This window comes from Myotis lucifugus, unplaced genomic scaffold (assembly GCF_000147115.1).
Source record: "Myotis lucifugus unplaced genomic scaffold, Myoluc2.0 scaffold_256, whole genome shotgun sequence".
Taxonomy (NCBI): domain Eukaryota; kingdom Metazoa; phylum Chordata; class Mammalia; order Chiroptera; family Vespertilionidae; genus Myotis; species Myotis lucifugus.
In genome coordinates, this window is record NW_005871304.1 from 355,191 (window position 1) to 376,834 (window position 21,644).

Here is a 21,644-nt window from a genome sequence, read left to right on the forward strand (position 1 = left end):
CTCGCGGGATACTTCCCATAATTCCTCGCGCCTTGCCGCCGTGGTTGCCAGGCAACGCGGGTCCCTGCCGCCGCCGGCGCGGGGTTCGACCGGACGATGGGGCCGCGGGGCCTCCCCCGACTCCTGCTGGTGCTCCTGGACTGCTGGGCCTCCGTGAACGCCCAAGCCGGGACCACCCTGGTGGTGACAACGGAGGGCCTCAACTCTACTGAACCAGCCCCGACGACTCCCCGACCTGCCTTGTCTGCTAGGCCCCCGGGTACCCCCAGTGTCCCCGGACCCTCCTCCGGTCCCAGGCCCACCCCGGTCACGGACGGTGGGTACCAAGTGCCGGGTCCAGGGGATCCACAGTGATCCATCCTGGAGGGGGTAGCCCGGGTGAGGGTGTAATAATAATGTTGGTTAACGTTTATTGAACACTGTATTGTGCAAGCATTCCCAAGTGTTTCATAGGGATTCTCTCAATAACTTTTAGAGGCAGATAGTATCCTTGTCCTACAGATGAGAAAACCGAGGCTCAGAGAGCGTAAGTGGGACAATAGCAAATCTTTGAAAGTACTTGCAATGGTCCTGGACAACATTAATGCTAAAGGTAATAATGAATGAAGTCCTTGCAGCTTTGCAGCCAAAGAAGAAATTAAGTCGACAGTTTCTAGGCAGTTGTGAAAACTAAATGCAGAGGATGCACAGAACACTGATTCCTGGTGCCCTTAACTGGGTCCTTCCTCTGAATCAGAGGAGGTTGGGGGTCTGTAATATTAATCGGATGGTTCTTATGGTCAGGCAAGTGATTTAGCTGGTTCTTAAACCTGTCTGTCAGCATCACTGGGAAATTTTTTTAAAAATATATTTTATTGATTTTTTACAGAGAAGAAGGGAGAGGGATAGAGAGGTAGAAACATCGATGAGAGAGAAACATCCATCAGCTGCCTCCTGCACACCCCCCACTGGGGATGTGCCCGCAACCAAGGTACATGCCCTTGACCGGAATCGAACCCAGGACCCCTGAGTCTGCAGGCTGATGCTCAGTCCACTGAGCCAAACCGGTCAGGGCAATCACTGGAAAATTTTTGAACAACACAGATGTCTGGGGTTCACAGCTTACCAAATCGGGGTCTCTGTAGGTAGATAGAGCACAGACAGCTTTCCAGGTGAGCCAGATGACTAGCCACTTTGGGGAAACCCGGGATTGAGGAGTGCTCAACCTGACTAATCTTCACTTCATCTCTCCCAAAGTGCAGTAGCAAAAATCAAGTGGATATTTGTACCACTGGTGCATTGCAGTGGCAGGGGGCAGTCACTACCTGCTGATTGTGACGCTCTGCATCCATTCTCTCCTTTCTGTAGTTGCTGCTTTGTGTGTCTGTGACCTGTCTCCAGCACAGTGTGACGTCAACTGCTGTTGTGATCCTGATTGCAGCTCCGTGGATTTTAGTGTCTTTTCTGATTGCTCAGTTCCAGTTGTCATGTAAGTTTGTGACACATGAAGTTTTGATAAAATTAGACCAAGATGATAAGATTTTGAGAAGACCATGAAAACGCCCCCGTGGCTGAAAAACTCAAGCCTGATTTCCTGAATTTTGCATCCTTCAGAAGCCATGCTGTCTAACCAGTTTGTAGAAGAGTATCTATCTCTTATTGCATCCAGCCAGATGATAGTGCAGTCAAAAGAGCAGACAGTACTTTTTTAAGAGTATAAGGAAATCTGTGCTCAGAGATTGAATTACATTTCACTTTGATTTGTAAACAGATAATGCATCATTTTTGCATTAGTGAATTCCTGTTTTGTATAGTCTAGTGTGAAAGGTGCAGTTTAATTTTACAGCTTTTGTTTTGGACATAGTAATAGTAACAATAAACTAAGTAGATGGTCAGGAAAGCTTTGTTTTTTTACCTTTCTGATATGCAAATCCCCCAGGAGTCCTCACAGTTCACATTGTATAGGAAAATAATGGAAAACGACATTCCTAGCCTATTACAAGGTAAAAAAGAATCTCTTCTGAGTGATCTGTTTCTCCTAATTCAGATTTCAAAGCTTTTTGAAAAACAGCAGCACTTAAAGAAGTTAATTTATTCAGGATGGGACCAACATATTCAGAGATGGAGTAATTATGTAATTAATTTATAAGAACTTAATTTATAAATTTAATTCTAGTTAGATGGAAAAGGGATATTGTATTAAAATGATTCTAAAACTCATCTGGAAGACTAAACAGATGAGAACAGCCAAGAGGTTACTGAATAAGAATAGCAAAAAAAAAAAAAAAGAATAGCAAACTCTTACCAATAGAAGAATGAAATACACTAAAAAATTAAAGAATGGCCCTAGCTGGTTCAGTGAATAGAGCATCAGCCCGAGGACTGAACGGTCTCAGGTTCAATTCTGGACAAGGGCACATACCATAGTTGCAGGCTCCATTCCTGGTCCTGGTGGTCAGGTTGCAAGTGGCAACCAATCGATGTGACTCACATCTCCCTCCTCCTTTCCACTCTCTCTGAAAAAAAAAATCAATGGAAAAAATATCCTCAGATGATGATTAACCACAACAAAAATCAAATAAAAAAATGAATGAAAAATATAGGTGAACATTTGTTGCGTGTGTGTGTGTGTGTGTGTGTGTGTTCGTGTGTGTTTTATTTGAGAGAGGAAGGGAGAGGGAAAGAGATAGAAACAACAATGATAGAGAATCATTGTTTGGCTGCCTCCTGCACGCCCCCTACTGGGGATCAAGCCTGCAACCCGGGCATGTGCCCTGCTGGGGAATTGAACTGTGACCTGGTTTATAGGTCAACACTAAACCAACCATTGAGCCACGCCGGCTGGGCTAGGTGAACATTTGTTAATCTTAGGCTACGGAATATTTTTTAAGCATAAACCCACAAACTATAAAAGATTGACAATTTCATTATTTTAAAAAATTAGTTATACCTCAATTTTTAAAAGGAATTATGATTATAAAAACCAATTAAAACTTCTATAATGACAAAAAGACCATAAAATTGAAAGGTAATTAACTGGGAAAAAGTATGTATAACACATGACATTAAAAGGAGATTCTTTAAAATATGGGCTCTCACAAATCAATGAAAAGACAAACATTCTGATACACAAATGGCCAATAGATATGAGTAAGCAACTTAACTGAGGAAATACCAGTGAGTGGTAACCATATGGAAATATGTTTAACCTTGCCAGTAAATTATAAAATTCAAATTAAAACAACTGGATAACGGATTTTTGCCCATGAAATTGGCAAAGGATATTTATAAGTTGGATAATATCCAATCTTGGCAAGATTCCGGGGAAATAGCACTCTTTGCTACAGTGTTGGTGAGGATGCATCTTGCCTTTCTGGAGGGCAATCTGGCAATATGTCTCAGTAGCCTTAAATTATGTACCTACCCCAGCAATTCTTCAGGGGATATAGCCTAAGGAAATAAGTGGAGACATTCATAAAGATGTATGTACAAGGATGTCATTATAGCATCATAAAGAGCTGGGGAAAATTAGAAACAACCTAAACCAACAGTAGAGGATTGGTTAAAAAGAAATTAGGGTGTCTTAATAAGTTGGTGTACAATGAAATCATTTAGTATAACATTGCAAAAACATATTTGATGACATAAATATTGGGCAATATATAATAAGTGAGAAAAGGCCTGAGAGCAGTATGTAGAATATGATCCCATTTCTATTATATCTCTAGCGCCATATCTGGATCTGTGTCATATTGATTAGGGTTTGTCAAGTCTGGGATTGGTTGAAGACCTGACTGTATAACTTGTAAGCTCCAAAACTTTCAGATGTCTTCATATTTTCTAATTTTCACAGTACTTTGAAGATGGCTTTATTCTGAAGAAAAGGAATTTTAGGTTCCTTCTGATTACTTACAAAAGTTCTGCAAAATTTTACATAATTGATTCTGTCAGAGTTTGCAGGGTTCATTTACATCAAAATTATACCCTGATCTACATTTCATACTTGACAAGATTTCCTTGAAGGTTATTCTACTTGTCTTAATATTTTTCCTGTTAGAGGAAAATGTTTCAAATGCCAAACATTTTAACACTGAATAAACTAAATAAAAATGGATTCAATTCTAGCATCACACTGTCATAAATATCTTCCATGTAGTTGTTAACATAGTACACAGTACAAGCATCTGACAGTTTTAAAGAATCTTGCTAAGAGTGTGTGCACATGCCTTAAAACTTTGTCTTATTATTATTTTTTTAATTTTCAGGGGTGATAGTCAGTTTTGTAGCCAAAAAGCAGCCATCTATTCATTGAATTTAACAGCAAACCCGCCCCAGAGGATATTTAAAGTTGTAGACCAGATCAATCCATCTATTTTCTGCATTCATATTACAAACTGTGAGTATTTAATATACTTTGTAAAACTCTGACTTTTTTTTTCTTTTAAAAGATCTTTTATGGGAAAATGTCCAATCTAGTTAGATTTAAAGCAATCATTCTATGGTTTGGCTAGGGTGTATCTTCTGAGGCCGTTTCCTAGGCAACTCCAAGTAACTTTAGAGACCTGTGGGCATGCACATTTTCTTTACAAGCAAAGGAACTGCTTGTATAGTTGACTTTTAAAGTCTCATACTTCATTTTAAAGGTGTTTATGATATGTAGACATGCATAGGAATCTAAATTTATTTATTTATTTTTTTTTTTTTTTAATATATTTTGCTTTATTTCCTCCTGGTTTAATGATTGAGAATCAGGTTCAGCTATGGTTTCGATTTCCTTTTTTCTCTTTTATTTTTACTTAGAATATTTGCATGAAAACAGGATCTTTATTTTTATCTGAGCGTTTGGCTCAAATAGGTGACTAGATCCAAAGCACAGGTAAAATGTCAAATGTTAGTGCTATCAAAGATCAGAGACACATTTATGGTTGTACCCAGTTAAGCTTTTTCATCTTTTCAGAATGTCTTCATATTTTGGCTTTGTTCCCTTATAAGTGAACACTTAGGGGAATGCTCTGTGATTTGTAACCTGGAGTAGTGACTGGTCCATCACTGTCACATTCTTTGACATAAAAGTGGCCCAGTGAACCTACCAGCCTATTCCCTTCTACCTCTTCCATAAACAGCATGTATTCTCCCGGACTTCAGAGTTGGCTGTGTGAGGGTAGAAATAGGGTCTTTCATTCCCATAGCCATCTGGGGTGGAAAAAGTTATTGATTATTACTGGCTTCTGTTGTGCTATTTATCTGTGGCTTTAGAAACCATTGCTTCTACACTGTTAGAGAAACAGGCCAAGTCTGAAGATCCTGTTTATTTAGTCAGATTCAAGAAATCTGGGGGAAGTAGATATGGAGAAAGATACTTTATTTTTTTCACGTGTCTTATTGCTATTAAGACTTTCAAAATTTTATACATGCTGTATATAATATATATGTATTTTATATTGATTTAAAATACTTTTTCTAAAAACAGATAAACCTGCATTATCCTTTATTGATCCAGAAGTGCCTGATGAAAACAATTTTGATAAATTGATGAAAACATTCCATGGTTTTTCATTGAATACAGAATCAGATGTTTCTTTAACAAACAAACCAGATGTTCCAAATACTACTAAATATGAAGTGAGTTGAGAACCTAAGTATATTCATCCTGTTGCAAATATCCTGTTCTTGTAAGTTATTTTTTCAGTATGTTCCCAGTAAAATCAGCTACCTGAGACATATAATTCATATAATACACACAAAAAATTAATGTACCGATAAATCAAAGATCATGAAAATTAAAATTGAGTAGTTGAATTCTAACATAGGAATTATTTTTTATTTTATTTATTTATTTTTTAATCCTCACCCGAGGACATGTCCATTGATTTGAGAGAGAGAGAGAGAGAGAGAGAGAGAGACAGAGACAGGGAAATATCAGGTGAGAGAGAAACATCTTTCAGTTGCACTGGGGATCAGACCTGTCACCTAGGCACGTGCCCTGACTAGGAATCGAACCCAAGACCTTTTGGTACATGGGGTGACACTCTAACCAACTGAGCCACACCAGCCGGGGCTCTAACATAGGGTTTAAAGTCATTTATTCTGTGGTAAGCTTGCATTTATCTCTGCAGAATTTGTTCTTTTCCACCTCAAGAAATGTAGCAAAGTGCTGGAGGCATGCTGCTGGAACAGAGGGGATTGGTGGGATGCCTAATCTTCTCAAAGTTGTATTTAGCTGTATAGACTTGGGGATGATGTGTGCTATTTTATATCTGTTCCTTAGTAAACCTTTCAATGTGATTTAAATAAGTATTGCTATCCTATATAATAAAAGGCTAATATGCAAATGAACCGAATGGCAGAACAACCAGTTGCTATGATGTGCACTGATGACCAGGGGGCAGACGCTCAATGCAGGAACTGCCCCCTGGTGGTCAGTGCGCTACAACAGGGGGAGCGCCACTCAGCCAGAAGCCGGGCTCACTGGCTGGCAAGCGCAGCGGCAGTGGTGGAAACACCCTCACCCTCCCCACCCCAGTGCACAAATTTTGTGCACCGGGCCTCTAGTTGAAAAATAATTATCTCTCTCACCCCTGTCCCTGGCCACCATGTTCTTGTCTGTAGAGGCAGACACCTATGTCAGCTTCTTATATACCCTTCCAGAGGAATTCCTTAATAAAAAGGCCTGCAATATATAGTAACATGGATACAAAGAAACATGCACCCTTAAAAGAAATGGATGGGGCAGCTACATGTAAGCTCCATTCAGGCAAGGACCATATCTGTTTTTTGCTCATCCCTGTGTTCCTAATGTCTGAAATGCTGCTCGGCACATAGCAGGTGTCCAATAAGTGTTGAATGAATGGCTTAATAACTGTTGGTGGTTCTCTTTGCAGTATGGGGTTCTTCTGCAGACTTCAGATTCATTTTTGAGATTTCCTTCCCCCCTTACGTCATCTCTGTGCACTGATAATAACCCTGCAGGTAAGAGAGCGGGCAGTTTTCTTTGTCCTTAAAACAGACTTAGCTTATTTTAAATTTATAGTAATTATAATTAAACAGGCTTCATGACTAGAAGCAGAGTCTTAGAGTTGAAAGAAGCCTCAAAGATTATGTCGTTTGGTGCCAGAATCTTTCCTGCCACATGCATTCACTGCTTGAGTACTTGTAGGATGGGGACTCCCAACCTGAACCAGCCCACTGAGTTGGTTAACACCTCCATCTGTGGGAAAGTTCTCTCTTCACCAGAGCTAAAAGTTGTCAGTAGCTGATGTTCATTAAGCACTCACTGTGTGCTGGGTATGATGTTCAGTGCCTCTGAGGTAGAGTTATTGTCATTAGATGAGGAACCTGAGAAACATTCAGTTTCTTGCTCAGGCTCACCTAGGTGGAGGGGGGGCGGGCAAGGATGCAACCCACACAACTGCTTCCCATGGGCCCTGCTGCTCCTTTTAGGAGCTTCCCAGAACTGTGGAGCAATCCTCTTGGCAGTGGGAGGCAGCAACCTGGCTCTCCCGTCCTTATGCCAGCCTCACTAGGAAGAAGCCAGCCAAGAATGGGTGATAGCTTGTGGCTTATTGAAACATCATTTGATACGCGAAGGAAAATGTATTCTGTTGACCAGCGTGAATTAAAACCGAACTGAGAGCATTTCCATCTAATGGACTTGCAAAGCTTAAGAATGTAGGGCTTGTGGGGAAGTAGGCACTCATCTACAGAGCTGGTGGGACTATTTATTGGTACAGCCTCTGTGAAGAGCAGTTTAGCAGTATGTATTAAAGTTGCAAATGAATATGCCCTTTGACCCTGCTGTTCTTCTAGGAGTTGGTCCTACAGAAACTCTGGCTCACATGCAAAATAATAGGTTGTAGCATTGTTTGCGACAGAAAGCTTGAGACAACTTAAGCATCCGTCATGGGGAACTGGCTGAATAAATTATGGCATATCTATAGTAGGATACTAATTATTCCTAAAAGAAAAAGGGAGGAGGATGAGACAGGCTGAACTCCAAGATTGTTCAGTGAAAAAAACAAAGGGAGGATATATATATTGTGCATTTGTTTCTAAAAGGGGAAAGAAATAGTAAAAATATATTTACTTTTAAACATTTTTATTTGCATAGAATATTTTCAGAAAGATACACAAGAAACTTCATGCTGAGTGTCTCTGGGGGCTGGGTAACAGCCCCTCTCAATACCTTTCTGTGATCTTTAATTTGGAATCATGTGAATGTGTTGCCTATATGAAAAATAAATTTTAAGCCCCATTTTAAACATGTCGTATATCTGTATCAATGTATTTTGTAATTTTACTTCTATTACAATTTTATAGCTACCATTGGACAGTTGAGATTTTCTTTTTTAATTTTTTCCCCTTGGGAACGTTATGATTTCCAGCATTTCTGATGAATCAAGCTGTTAAGTGCACCAGAAGGATAAACTTGGAAGAGTGCGAAGAAATGGAAGCTCTGAGCATGGCTCATTACAGCAGCCCTAACATTTTGAGGGTAAGAATTATTTTGAAATGAAGCTGATTCGTTAGGTTTATTTTCTGTTCTTGGTACCCTTTTAAAATATGACAAATATAGAATAATTTAAGTAGATGATTGACACTCAAATTTTAAAGTATCTCCAGTTCTTTGGTATACTGATACTGAACATACTGGGGAAAAATCACTTAAAATAATTTCTATTTTTATCTAGCTAGCTCATATTTTGCTTTTATTCATTTTTTCTTTTTTCTTTCACTCATTTTGATGGTAACCAATAATGTGTGTCTCCTGAATTAAAAAAATAATTAATAACCAAAAACTTTACCAATGATAAAAGCATCTTAATGTCTGTGTGACAGAAATAATCATATTACTCCAAGTAGAGATCTCTCTGAGAAACAGACCAGAAAAGGATAGAAAATCCACTTTCTGGCTGGCAGATGAAATAAGCAACCAGGGAAGGGCAGGGAATAGGATTGCTGGGAGAGGGAAAGAGGCCGCAGTGGTGAAGAGGCCCCTTCCTCCTGGTCGCAGGGACCCGAGCCTGACCTGAATAAATGAGAGACGCCACCGGCCCATTTGGTGGATGACGTGGAGGGCTGCAGGGGAGAAAATGTTTTTTAATGTTTAAAAAACATGGGATTATTGTGAAATCCCGGATCTCCTGATTTTCTTTTTTGGGAGGTAGTGGAAGAGTGGTCCATGGCATCAGTATCCATCTGGGCTTCAGTTTTCAGAGTCAAGTTTAACCTTTTTTCTCCCCTCCCTTCTCATGTCAGCCATCTAGGCCTGCGAATTCTTCCAGCGAGTTGGCCTTCTCAGTTTTCTGGAAGTATTCCCTCTGGCACGCAGGCACAGGTCCCTTTCAGCACAGGCCTCCCCGAAATGGTCTACTCATCTCCCTCCCCAAAGCTCCAGTGGCCTAAAAGGGTGGGTGTCCTGTGATTACAGAAGGGAGGCTGAGGCCTTCAGGAAGAGTGCTCTGGCTGTGTAGAGGAGGCAGGGGTGTGGCCTTGAGGGGGCTTGGGCTAGAGGCAGGAAGACCACTTAGGAGGCTGTGAAGGATGCTGACTTTCAGCGAGCACAGTGCAGTGAGAGTGACTGGCAGGTGGGAGCCATGTCTTCCTCACGGGGCTGTGTCACTGGTGACCGCATGGAAAATACCGAGTGATGACCCTGAAGCAGGGAGGCTTCCTAAGACTGGCCTGTTGGGTTGGTCTATTAAGCTTCCATTTTGGAGGAGGCGAATAGCAAAGGAAAACGTAAGGTTACCTCTTTGATTATGACATAGATACTAAAAGATATAGCTGGCAGGTCTTGATTAAGGATATTCTGTCTTCCTCTTTGTGAAGTCTTAAATAAGATGAATATGCCCTTTGACCCCCAGTCTGAAAAAAAAAAGCAATAAAAATGATTTGTTGTTGTTGTTGTATTTAACAAAATTTGTTGTTTCTTTCTGTCTAGGTACCTAATTCAAAAACAAAGGTAAGAGTATTTCTTAATGGAAAGTTTATTATACACTGTCTTATTTCTGAGCCTTTGGAAATGATTATATTTATGATTAGAAAAGTACCTTACTGCCAAGAACAAAAACACGTCTCAAAAAGCAAGCAGAGCCCTAGCCAGTTTGGCTCAGTGTATAGAGGGTTGGCCTGTGGACCAAAGGGTCCCGAGTTCAATTCTGGTCAAGGGCATGTACCTTGGTTGCAGGCTCCTCTCCAGCCTGGCCCCTGGTCAGGATGTGTGCAGGAGGCAACCAATCGATGTGTTTCTCTCACATTGATGTTTCTCTCTGTCTTTCCCTCTCTCGTCCACTCTCTAAAAATCAATGGAAAAATATCCTCAGGTGAGAGTTAACAAAAAAAAACCCAAAAAAAAACCAAACAGAAATAAAATAGGGAAACTTCATGGATGACCCTTTTGTAGTCATATGTTGGTGTGATCGGCCTCTGTGCTTTCTGGCCTCCCTTGATACCTCCTTGGTCTCTTGTCAGGAGAGCGGGCTAGCCCCCAGGATGCTGTCTGTCCAGTGAGGAGAGGAGGATAGAGACATTTTCCCCAGTGAGAGGTGAGCATCCCAGTGTAGCTTCACATTTAGTTGTGGGCAGGTTGTTCCAAGCCTATCCGCCCCCAGCCCAGGGGCCCTGTCAGGCTGTGGTGAGGAGGCCAGTGTCTCTGAAGGTATGTCAGGAGGAGGAACGTGGCTCTACCTCTTATTCTTGGGCCTGTGAATGCAGGCGATGGCCTTGCCATAGTATCCCAAAGCCTGTGTGGTTAGTCAGCCTTATTCACAAGTCAGCTCTGCCATGACTTTCTCATATAACATGCTCCTCACACCCCCAGTTGTCAAGCGGGCGATAAGCCTCAATGCGCATGAGCTGCTTTGTGCAGCGTCTGTCACACAGGAAGCACTTGGGACAACGATCCTACTCCCACTGATGTCATAAGGCTCTGGACACAAATGTGTTTGAGGTCGACATTTGAAAGGAAGTAATCATGTGATTTGAACTTCACACAACTGTGTGTGGGCCTGGATTTCCTCTTCTGTGAAGGGGGTTTTCAAACTTGTTTTGGTTATAGAGCTTCTTCAAATGAAATCTCAAACAGAACTCTGCCTAGTGTGTAAGATGGATTGAACCCAAAGCCCCTGGTTGGAATAAGGGTGGTGTCAGAAGCTCTCCACCTGCCCAGCCTCTCCATCTCTCTGCTGGTTTGGCCCCTCTGAGGAACCCTACAGCTCCCAGGAACCCAGTTTGAAAGTCACTGGACTAGCTCTCAAATACCTTTAAGTCACTAAAAAGTGCTTTGAACCTACCATTCAAAGCTTGAACTGTCTGTGGGACAGTGGCCCTGTCTGCGATATATCCTTAGTACCAGGGTGGTGCCTAGTATGTGTTGGGTTATATGTTAAGTGAATGAATGACTAGGGGATTGGCTCAATCAAGTAGGGAAGATCCTTTATGAGGAATAATGGGATGTTACTGAAAGGCACGAAGTGTGTGCCAAGCAGTGTTCCAAGTGCTACACATGTCTGAAGTCCTTTGGTCATCTCTGCAATCCTAGGAAGTAGGTCCTGTTATTGTGCCCCTCTGTCACGTGATTCACAGATGAATTACTTGCCCAAGGCCATGCAGCAGGGAAGTGGCAGAGCCGGGACAGGAATCCAGGCTGTCTGGCCACAGAGACCATGACACTGGACTAGCTCTTCTGTGTACCAGGCCTTGAGTTACAGGCTTCACGCACATTCTCTCTGCATCCTGTGGCCACACAGGAAGTGGAAGGCTGGGCCTTCCAACTCAGATTTGTGTGGCGTTAGAGTTTGTGCTCTGAAAGACAAGCATATCAACTAATATCAGAGGTTTCTTCATTTAAAATTTTTACTTACTGATTTGAGAGAGAGATAATTTGTTGTTCCACTTAGTTATGCATTCATTGGTTGATTCTTGTATGTGCCCTCACCAGGGATTGAACTCACAACCTTGGCATATCCAGATGATGCGCTAACCAACAGCTACCCAGCCAGGGCCTAAGGTTTTTTCCCAAAAGTGACTTCCAAGGTCTGTTAGAGAATCAGGAATATAAAAATTGGATCCAGTCTCCCCATTGAGTGAAGCCCCGATGACAGCTTGGAATCATTGTCAGTATTTGTTGAACCATCAGTGAAAGGTTAAGTTGTGGCTTCATAGTTTTATTAAGTACTAGAGGCCTGATGCACGAAATTTGCACAAGAGTAAGCCTTCCTTCCCCTGATGCCGGCACCAGCTTCCCTCCGGCACCCAGGACCTGGGCTTCCCTCGCAGCCCTGGCTTTGTCTGGAAGGTTGTCCGGTCTAATTAGCATATTATGCTTTTATTATTATAGATGCTTTGGTTCTTTAGTTTGGGATGGGAGATGATTGAGTGGAACATACAGGAGACCAGAACGGCCCTGCCATTGTCATTCTTGTGGCTGTTCCCGTGGATGCTGGTAGATGAGTCTGTTCTTCCCATTGGTCTTTCCAAAGCTTATTTAAACTGGACCGTTTGGCCCTAGCTGGTTTGGCTCAGTGGATAGAGTGTCAGCCTCTGGATTGAAGGGTCCCAGGTTCGATTCTGGTCAAAGGCATGTGCCCAGGTTGCAGGCTCGATCCCAGTAGGGAGCGTGCAAGAGGCAGCCAATCAATGATTCTCTCTCATTATTGATGTTTCTATCTCCCCCTCTCTGAAATCAATAAAAATATATTTAAAAAAATAAAACCTAGACCGTTTGGTTTCTGCCAGCCACACCCACATACTACAGGGTGTGCCTGTGACTGTTGGAGAATGTGCATGTGTGCGTACAGAGTGAGGGCATTTATCCATGGGAGCTGAGTTTTGGAGGTGATAACATACACATGCATTTGATGGTGTGATGAGAGTTTTTTGTGGTTGTGTTTGAGACATAATTCACCTCCATAAAACCCACCATTTAAAAGTGTACAAGTTAGTGGTTTGGGGTATATTCACAAGGTAGTGCAGCCATCACCATTATCACCAGGACATTCTTACTGCTCCAAGAATAAACCCTGTGCTTATTAGCAGCCACTCTTCATTCTTCCCCAACCCCCTCTCTCTGCCCAGCAACCACTAATATATTTTCTGTTTCTGTGGATTTGCCTATTCTGGACATTTCACATAAAAGGAATCACACAGTATGTGACCTTTGTGTCTGGCTTCTATTGTTTAGCACCATGTGCTTAAGGTTCATGTATGTTGTGGCAGGTGTCAGTCCCTTATTCCTTTTCATAGATGAATAATATTCTTTTGTATGAATATACCACATTTTATTTATCCAGTCATCAGTTGATATACCTGTGGGTTTTCAGTTTGTGGCTATTGTAAATGCTGCTGTGAACATTTGTACACACGTGTGAGTGTGTGAGCATATGTTTTCAGAGGTAACCACAAGTAAAGTTTTGGCTATATCCTTAAGTATTTTCTCTGTGAACGTATATATGTATTGCATATAAATATCCACATTTTCGCAAATGTGGAATTACACAGCATGCCTGTTGTTCTATAGCACGCTTTTCCCTACTTGGCAGTGTGTCAGTGGAGGTTCGTTTCAAGTGTTTTGTTATTTTAACCCGTTCATTTCTGTTGTAGTGTCTTCGGTAATCCTGGACTTCTTTATTTTGCAGGTCCCTATCACTGTCCAGTCCATCGTCATTCAGTCTCTAAATAAAACGCTCACCCGGCTGGCAGACACGCACGTATTGGAGCCGGTTCTTGTCGAAGAGGCTGGGGCTGTTAAAGTCTGCACCAGGGTCGTTCTAGAGGTAGGGGCCCAGTGGCTTTGAAAGCTCCATCAGTTTGTGGCAGACTCAAACTGCATGGTCCCGAGGGGTTCAACTGGATGTCCTTCAAAAGGGGCTCTGGCCCACACTGTGGTATTGCTTTTCTTGATGTGGCCTCCTGCTTGCCTTTCTGCTGTCCCCTTAGAGCAGTGGTTGGCAAACTGCGGCTCATGAGCCACATGCGGCTCTTTGGCCCCTTGAGTGTGGCTCTTCCTCAGCCTTAGGAGTACCCTAATTAAGTTAATAACAATGTACCTACCCATATAGTTTAAGTTTAAAAAATTTGGCTCTCAAAAGAAATTTCAATCGTTGCACTGTTGATATTTGGCTCTGTTGACTAATGAGTTTGTTGACCACTGGGTTAGAGGATACCTCTTTGTCTCTGAAGTAATCACGTGTGCTTTTTCTCCATAAACCCAGTGACTTACAAGGATACATAAAAGTTTGTTGTTGTTGCCACTGTTTTGTTTTAATGTTTCCACTGCAGAGAGAGACTGATTATATCCTGCCCAGGCCAGCTGATGTGGAACTTACTAATCGGTACGGAGAGGCTCAAATGACTGTTTGTCAGCAGGGGTGATGCCGAAATAACACCTCCCCTACCTGATTGGACAGGAGAGAAAAGCTTCAAGTGGAGAAATGGGAAAGCATTAGCCTCCTTTGTATAGTTTATTTGAGTTATTAATACAGCTACAGAAATGTCATGGGAACAGGTGTATTTGGAGTGTCGTTTTCGTTTTTAGGTAAAGTACACTCTCACATACACAGAAGCAGGTGAAGTAACAAAAGCCGATCTCTCTCTCCTTCTGGGGACAGTGAGCAACGCAGAGCTTCCACTCCAGCAAAAGTTTGAAATTCATTTTGTTCAGGTAAGATTGATCAGTTTTGTACAAGTAGCTCATTGCCAAGTGAAAAGAAACCCTAACTCGTCAGTGAAAAACATAATCTCAGTTTAGAAGTATTGCCACACCTAACCCCTTGCACTGAACGAAGGCTTGCACATAGCATTGGGTTTGTAATGCAGCAGGCCGCGGCCTGCATCCTTTCCCCCGGGACCGAGTCCTTGCATGCAAGCCTGCCCTTTACAGCATGATGTACTCCTACACTCAGCAGATACATTTATAGTTCGGAGTAGGGGAGAAATTATTTTATTGGTCGGTAATTCCGGATTTTATTCTGAAAAGCATTTCATTTCCCCCCTGCCACTTCCTTGTTAAAGTGAGAATTACGTGGGGGCTTTTCTGCATTGTCTTTCAGCAAAATACAAAGCCAGTTCCTCTCAGTGGAAACCCTGGTTATGTTGTGGGCCTCCCGCTGGCTGCTGGATTTCAGCCTCACAAAGGATATCCTTTTGGTTCCATGGAGAAGGTTGATTTCCCTGTCCACGTGCAGGAGCCACGCTTCCCTTTATCGCTGAGGGGCCTGTGGGCTGGAGGGGCTGGTCTGGGCCACAGGCTTCCCTGGTGGCTCTGGAGGGGCTGGTCTGGCCACAGGCTTCCCTGGTGGCTCTGGAGGGGCTGGTCGGGCCACACAGCACGTGGTGGCTCTGGAGGGGCTGGTCGGGCCACACAGCACATGGGGCTCCTTGGAGACTGGAGGTTAGGGGTGGAACAGCACGACCCAGGACAAGGTCAGTGTTTATAATGAAAGTCTTAACCCCGAAAAGCTGACAGAGATGTAGATGTATTTAATTTCACAGAGATTCAAACAAATTTAGTGATTTTGAAAACTTCGAATTAATTTTGAAGGGCCAGTTTCTGAAGATTTTTTTCTTCTGAGGATCCAATCAAGGAAAATAGTTATAACTGCTTTTACCATCTCCTGGGAAATAGCTGTCATATCCCCAGAGGCCAGAGGAGAGATATTTGGGTCTCCCTCATGTCTCAGTCACACGTGTGCCACTGTTTCCTGAGAACCAGATGCTGTCATACTGGGTGGTTACCCCTTAACTCTCCATGAAAGTCTGGGATTATTCAGACCATGAATAGATATGGACAACTTACGATTCTTCGTAGCACAGCTGAGCAAGACTGCTTGGCAGTAGAGGGGATTCGGACCCCAGTATTATTTGGTTACAATATGCAATCTGGCTGTAAACTAAGGTAAGGGAGTGACTTGTTTCTGTTGGAACTTGCATGTGTTGATCAGAAAATAAAACATCCCGCTCCGCCCCCTCCCTTTTCAATCAGACATTTGCCTCAGCTGATGGGAGTGCCTGTGAAAGCTACAATGTACCTTATGATTATTAATAGGTAGTAGCAATAGTGACAATACATTATAATATAGTTTTTTTATTTTAATTTTCAGAACCATAAGCCATGTGTCATGGTTCAAAGGAAAACTATTACAACCATTTTTAAAATCAAATAGAGTGGAGTAAAAACCTCAAGGCTTTGTATGTTTTGTTTTTAAGGTTGCATAGCACTTGAGTTCACAGCAAAAATACTTCCCCTAGAAGTCCTTGCTATAGGTCTGCATTTTAATATCCTGCACACAACATAGCAAGCCCAGTGAGAGGAAGCCTGAGTGTGCGCTGCTTTTAATGTACCTTTTTATTATCAAACATGCACCTACTGTAAAATGTCAAATGGCTCTGCATGGCTTAGTCTAAAATAGCAGTTCTTACCCTCACCTGCCCCACCCCAGAGGTAGTAACTCTTAGAGCTGATTTTTTGGAAATTTACCTTCAAATCTTTAAATGGCCTGCATGTAACGCTATTTCTTGATATTTTAGTTTTATAGATTATTTCTTGAGTTCCCACTATGGAAGATGAAAATCTGGCTCTATTCCCTTTCACCCCCTACCCCACCATCCACTCCCTCCTGACCCTGTAACTCCCCAGGGTAATTATGTCATTATTTTGGTTAGACCAGTATGCACCATTTACATTTTTACATTATTAGTTTTGTTTTTTTTTGTTGTTAATCCTCACTGAGGATATTTTTTCCATTCATTTTTAGAGAGAGTTGGGGGTGGGGGGGAGAAATAGAGGGAAACATCAATTGGTTGCCTCCTGCACATGCCCTGGGGCCATGGAACAAACCTGCAACCCAGGTAGATGCCTTTGACCGGGAATTGAACCTGTGACGGCGCTCTAACCACTAAGCTCCCTGACCAGAGCTTACATTATTAGTTCTGATCATTTTAGACCAGCATTTGTGAAAGGGGGGTTCAGAATACATTTCCACAAGATGTCAGTAGGGGTAGGTCTATGATTCAATATGTTTGGGAAATACCAATTAAAGTTAAAACCATGTTCCTACTGTAGGACTTCTCAGAGCCTTTAATATGCCAGTGTACTTCAGGAGGGACATGGGTATGCAATAGTTCTCAAACTTTTGGCCGTGGAACCTTTCTTGTACAGAGCCTCTTGATGGAACACAGTTTGAGAAACATTGTTTTGTATGCATCTCCTTGGCCAACGACTATTTCTCAAAGTTAGAACACATTGGCTTCTTTCAAACAATCCCCTTTTGGAGAGTGAGAAAATAAACCAGAGAGAGCATGTGTGTTGTTGAGCCTGTGAAAAATGCTGGTGTGAACAACAGCCTTATTTGATTGACTTCTTTTTCCTTCTCCAAAGACTGACCAGCACTATCACGTGTCCACTTGTCGTGGAGAAGGTGAAGAGCCTGCTGAAGGGTCAGGGCTTCCCAGATTATGTGGCCTCTTTTGGAAATTCTCAGGCCCAGGATGTGCTGGACTGGGTGCCTCTCCACTTCATCACCCAGGCACCCCACACGAAGGTACAGGGGGAGAAGTTGAAGGCCACATAATGGCGATCTCTCTTTCTTCCACTGCCCCTCCACCCCGTGGGAGGTAGATGGCTCTGGGCTGGAGCCTGGGCTTTATCATCAGATGGGCCCGGACCTTGAATACTGATTTTATCCTTGTTAACACTGCTGTCACTGGCCATTGATTTTGTGGGGTTGGGCCCTTTCCTGTCTGTGCAGTGGGAATGATGGCTATCGTACCGACCTCATAGGGATTGTTGTTAATGAGGTGATTAATATTCATGGTGCCTAGTGGTTACTCCATAACCAGGAACCTGACCATTCCTACTGTCATTGTTGGGGTTACATGAGGCCTCTAGGCATTGGATATGAGACGAGTGTGAGGACTGTCTCAGAGAGATTGAGACATCCTCCCATCCACAGAGCTGTTCCCTGGGCTATAAAGGTGGCCCACATGAGAGCTTTCAATTCAAAAGTTCCCAAGAGTTTAATGGAATTTGACATCCTATAAATGGGTTCCTGATCACATGTGATTCTTCTGCCCACCTTTTCCTTTTGTCTCAGCAGTCAGTGTGGGCTGGCCCCATGCCTGGAGGTGTGCTCTCCATCTTATCCTTTAATTGCCCAGCTTTTTCTTGTCACAGTTTCTTCAGGCCTTTCATTATCTGCTTAGCATATTTATAGCATGGGGACAGGGGGGTGAGGACGCCTCCCCAGCTCGGATCCCGCCCTTCCTACCAGAGACGGGTGATTGCTCAGTCCCTGCTGTTCAGCTGCTAGGTCTTGGCTCAGCGCTGCTGCCTCAGTGAACCAGGCAGATTGCTTCTGGCTTCTTGGAGATGGGTTAAGACATCCAGTTATTACTTCCCCCTCAGAAGGGAAAACGTTGGGAGGAGACGCAGCAGCGAGGACATTAGCACTGCCAGGGTCTGTGCTGGTCCAGGGAGCTCAGGGCCTGGGGTGGGTTTGGGGCCAACCTTTCAGGAAACCCAGGTAGAAGCAGCCATGAGAGCATCTGCTAAGCTCAGTTATACCAGCTGCTTGTTGCATCTTCTCCTAATAACAGGATATTCAAGGATCTCTCAGCCTACAAATTGCTTCAAAGGCAGTTCCAAGCTAAGGATCCCACCAGTGCCTTTTTGGCAGGCACAAATTTAGCAGGCCTGCTTGCTTCTCATGCCTTGAAGAGATGTGTTTTTAAAAACTTGTTATTGTGGAAAATTTCAAACATACACAAAAATAGAATAATACAACGGAATCCCTTCTAACCATCATGCAGCTTCAACAGTTATCACAGTTGCCAACTATAGAGGTCAACTCTAGAGGCAGGAAAAAGATGGGGAAGGCCCACCAACCATTTTCCCCCTGGGGCTGCCCAAACAGAGGCCCTGGGGCAGAGGCCTCAGGCCCAGCTCCCACAGCGTCCAGTCTGAACTGGCAGCTCCATGGAGGTGCTCGGTTCCTGTGGAGAGTTGGCAGTATCTTTGACAACTCAGACTCTGCCTATAAGCCCAGTGTAACACCTTAATTGCCAATTGATGAAATTAGATAAATGAAAAGAAGGCACTTACATTTCTTTTAAGTGTATTTTAACATGATATGCAATTGGGTTTATCTGTTAATAATATCATCCTCTCTTTCTCCTCCCCAAACAATGCCAGTTTCTCTCAAGTATCTTGAAGGTAGCTGTAAACAGGTAGAGGAAGTTAGAGCAGGCAAGGCCCTGAAGGTTTTACAGACATGCACTGGGCTTACAACTCCCAGGTGATGCTGGCCTCTTTAGAAATCAGAGGAATTGGAAGGATTGGAAAAATTGTGCTTTAGGTGTTAAAATGTTTTTGGAGCATTGAGTACTTTAAAATATGTGCTTTCTCTAAGCGGTTTTTATCTGAACTTTGAGAGTCTATTCATTCTCTTGTTCAGAACATTTTGTAATATGTGAAACATTTTATAATTAAAACTCTGAACTGCAGATTAAGTTTGACTTGCAGTTGGCGTAATAGTCAAACTGATTAACAGCATTTTGTTTTGTAGGATGTCTGCCAGCTCCCACTGGCTTTGGTTATAGAAGTGAAGTGGACTAAGTACGGATCCTTACTGAACCCACAGGCTAAAATAGTCAACGTAACTGCAAATCTAATTTCATCCTCATATCCTAAGGTAGGCCTAACTTTAGTTTCAAGGTATAGGTTAAGACCCAAGTCCAGACAAAACTCAAGTGTGATAGTAAAATTTATTATTTTGTGAAAAAGATTATAATTAAAATGGAAACAATCTGGATTATTTTTTTTAAATATATTTTTATTGATTTCAGAGAGGAAGGGAGATAGAAACATCAATGATGAGAGAGAATCATTAATCGGCTGCTTCCTGCATGACCCCTACTAGGGATTGAACCCGCAACCCAGGCATGTGCCCTTGACTAGAATCAAACCCGAGAGCCTTCTGTCTGCAGGCCGACACTCTATCCACTGAGCCAAACCAGCTAGGGCAACAATCTGGATTCTTAAAACATTGTAGCAGTCATTTTCTTTCACTTAGCCAGTGGTTCTCAACCTTCCTAATGCCGCGACCCTTTAATACAGTTCCTCATGTTGTGGTGACCCCCACCCATAAAATTATTTTCATTGCTACTTCATAACTGTAATTTTGCTACTGTTATGAATCATAATGTAAATATCTGATATGCTATATGTGTTTTCCGATGGTCGCGACCCACAGGTTGAGAACCGCTGATTAGACTCTAAGTCTTAGAGGAAAAACCTCCACTGACAAGGGTTTTATTCACAGTAGCGCGCTTGTTTAGATTTGATCTTTAAAATTCTTATGAAAATTGAGTTGTGATTGACATTGATGTGTTGGGACAAGCTGGGTAAAAATTATTTCTCTCATCCAAGTTAATGGCTGATTAGCCCTCCACATACCTATCAGATTTTTGAACGGACCAACAATGGTCGGTGAGGAAGAGAATGAAAGATGTCCTCCTGTCTTTGTTATCCTGGTAACACACGGCGGCAAGGCTGACATCACCCTGGCTTTTTATTACAGACCAACTCAGGAAAAGAAAGGACGATTCTTATTTCCACTGCGGTTACTTTCGTGGATGTGTCTGCACCTGCAGTGGCAGGCTTCAGAGCTCGGCCAACCATCAACGCCAAGCTGCCCTTCAATTTCTTCTTCCCATTTGTTTGACGTAAGTCATTAAAGAAAGGAGGCTACACCTCTAGAATAGAGTGGCTGTGGGGCCCCTCAGCAACATCTCATTTTATTACACTTCCAGACCAGTACACCTCCCCTCCCCACTCATTTCCCTCCTTTTGGAAATTTTATTCTACTTGGTTTGACTTTAAAATGGGGCACTATCTGATCTTGGTAATTTCCAAAACTCTCAACACACAGATCATATATGGAAACCAAATTGCACCTTTGGGAAGACCGTAGAGAGAACAGACTTTGAAGTGGCACAGGCATTGAGGGCTTATCCAGTTCACTCACCTCCTGCTTTGATGTGAGTTGTTGTTAAAATAATCATTGTTTTTAGTTCAGGTTTTCTTTCAAGTCCCATTGAAATGAGTACAAAAATAGCGAACTATTGTATAAGCTCATGCAGATAGAATACAAGGCCTCAGGAGGGGATCTTCCCCCAAATGTCATGTTAATTAGAGTGGAGTCTTGGGTCCAATCGACATTTCTGTACCAGGCACTGTCGCTAGCTAGCTCTCCAACTGGTGGGCTGGGTGGAATGCCACAGAGCAGTTCCAAGCAGTTGAAGCTGGAAAGAATATAGTAGGAGGGTCCGGGGGAAGGAGAGAGCTTATGTTATACATTAATTGTACAGTAATTGAGAAAAATGTCAGGTGGCAGAACGAGGTGGAGCCAGCTAGCAGCTGGGTGATGCAGCTGGATGATGCGGAGGAGGGGGTGGGAACCCGAGGACAGCCTCCTTGGGGAACTGCCCTACAACAAGCTGTTCAGAACAGCTTGGAAATAGAAAAGGCCTTTCCTGAATGGGCTGGTCGCTAAGGTAGCTTCCTTTTTTTTTCTTTTGTCTTTCAGAGCGCTCATATGAAAAAATGCCTCAGCATTCACGTAGAACGTGAAAACTACATTTGATGAGATTAAATGTTATGTACAACTAGT

General features: G+C 42.7%; 1 protein-coding gene across 1 annotated transcript; it reads left to right on the top strand.

Annotated features, from left to right (window-relative positions):
• Positions 1-34: 34 nt before the first annotated feature.
• TCTN1 (tectonic family member 1) lies at positions 35-21,643 on the top strand. The gene is made up of 15 exons (XM_014464588.2): positions 35-316; positions 1,348-1,468; positions 4,245-4,375; positions 5,450-5,601; positions 6,861-6,948; positions 8,361-8,470; positions 9,920-9,940; positions 13,614-13,751; positions 14,513-14,638; positions 15,027-15,112; positions 15,731-15,871; positions 17,354-17,516; positions 19,539-19,664; positions 20,553-20,697; positions 21,561-21,643. Exons 1-14 carry the CDS (start codon positions 97-99, stop codon positions 20,694-20,696), a joined length of 1,767 nt encoding a protein of 588 aa, XP_014320074.1. The 5' UTR covers positions 35-96; the 3' UTR covers position 20,697; positions 21,561-21,643.
• Position 21,644: the final 1 nt, after the last annotated feature.

Coding starts and splice junctions, on each gene's coding strand:
- TCTN1 (XM_014464588.2), top strand. CDS start 97: ATGGGGCCGCGGGGCCTCCCCCGACTCCTGCTGGTGCTCCTGGACTGC. Junction 6,949..8,360: donor CACTGATAATAACCCTGCAG/GTAAGAGAGCGG, acceptor TATGATTTCCAG/CATTTCTGATGAATCAAGCT. Junction 19,665..20,552: donor TTTCATCCTCATATCCTAAG/GTAGGCCTAACT, acceptor TTTTTATTACAG/ACCAACTCAGGAAAAGAAAG.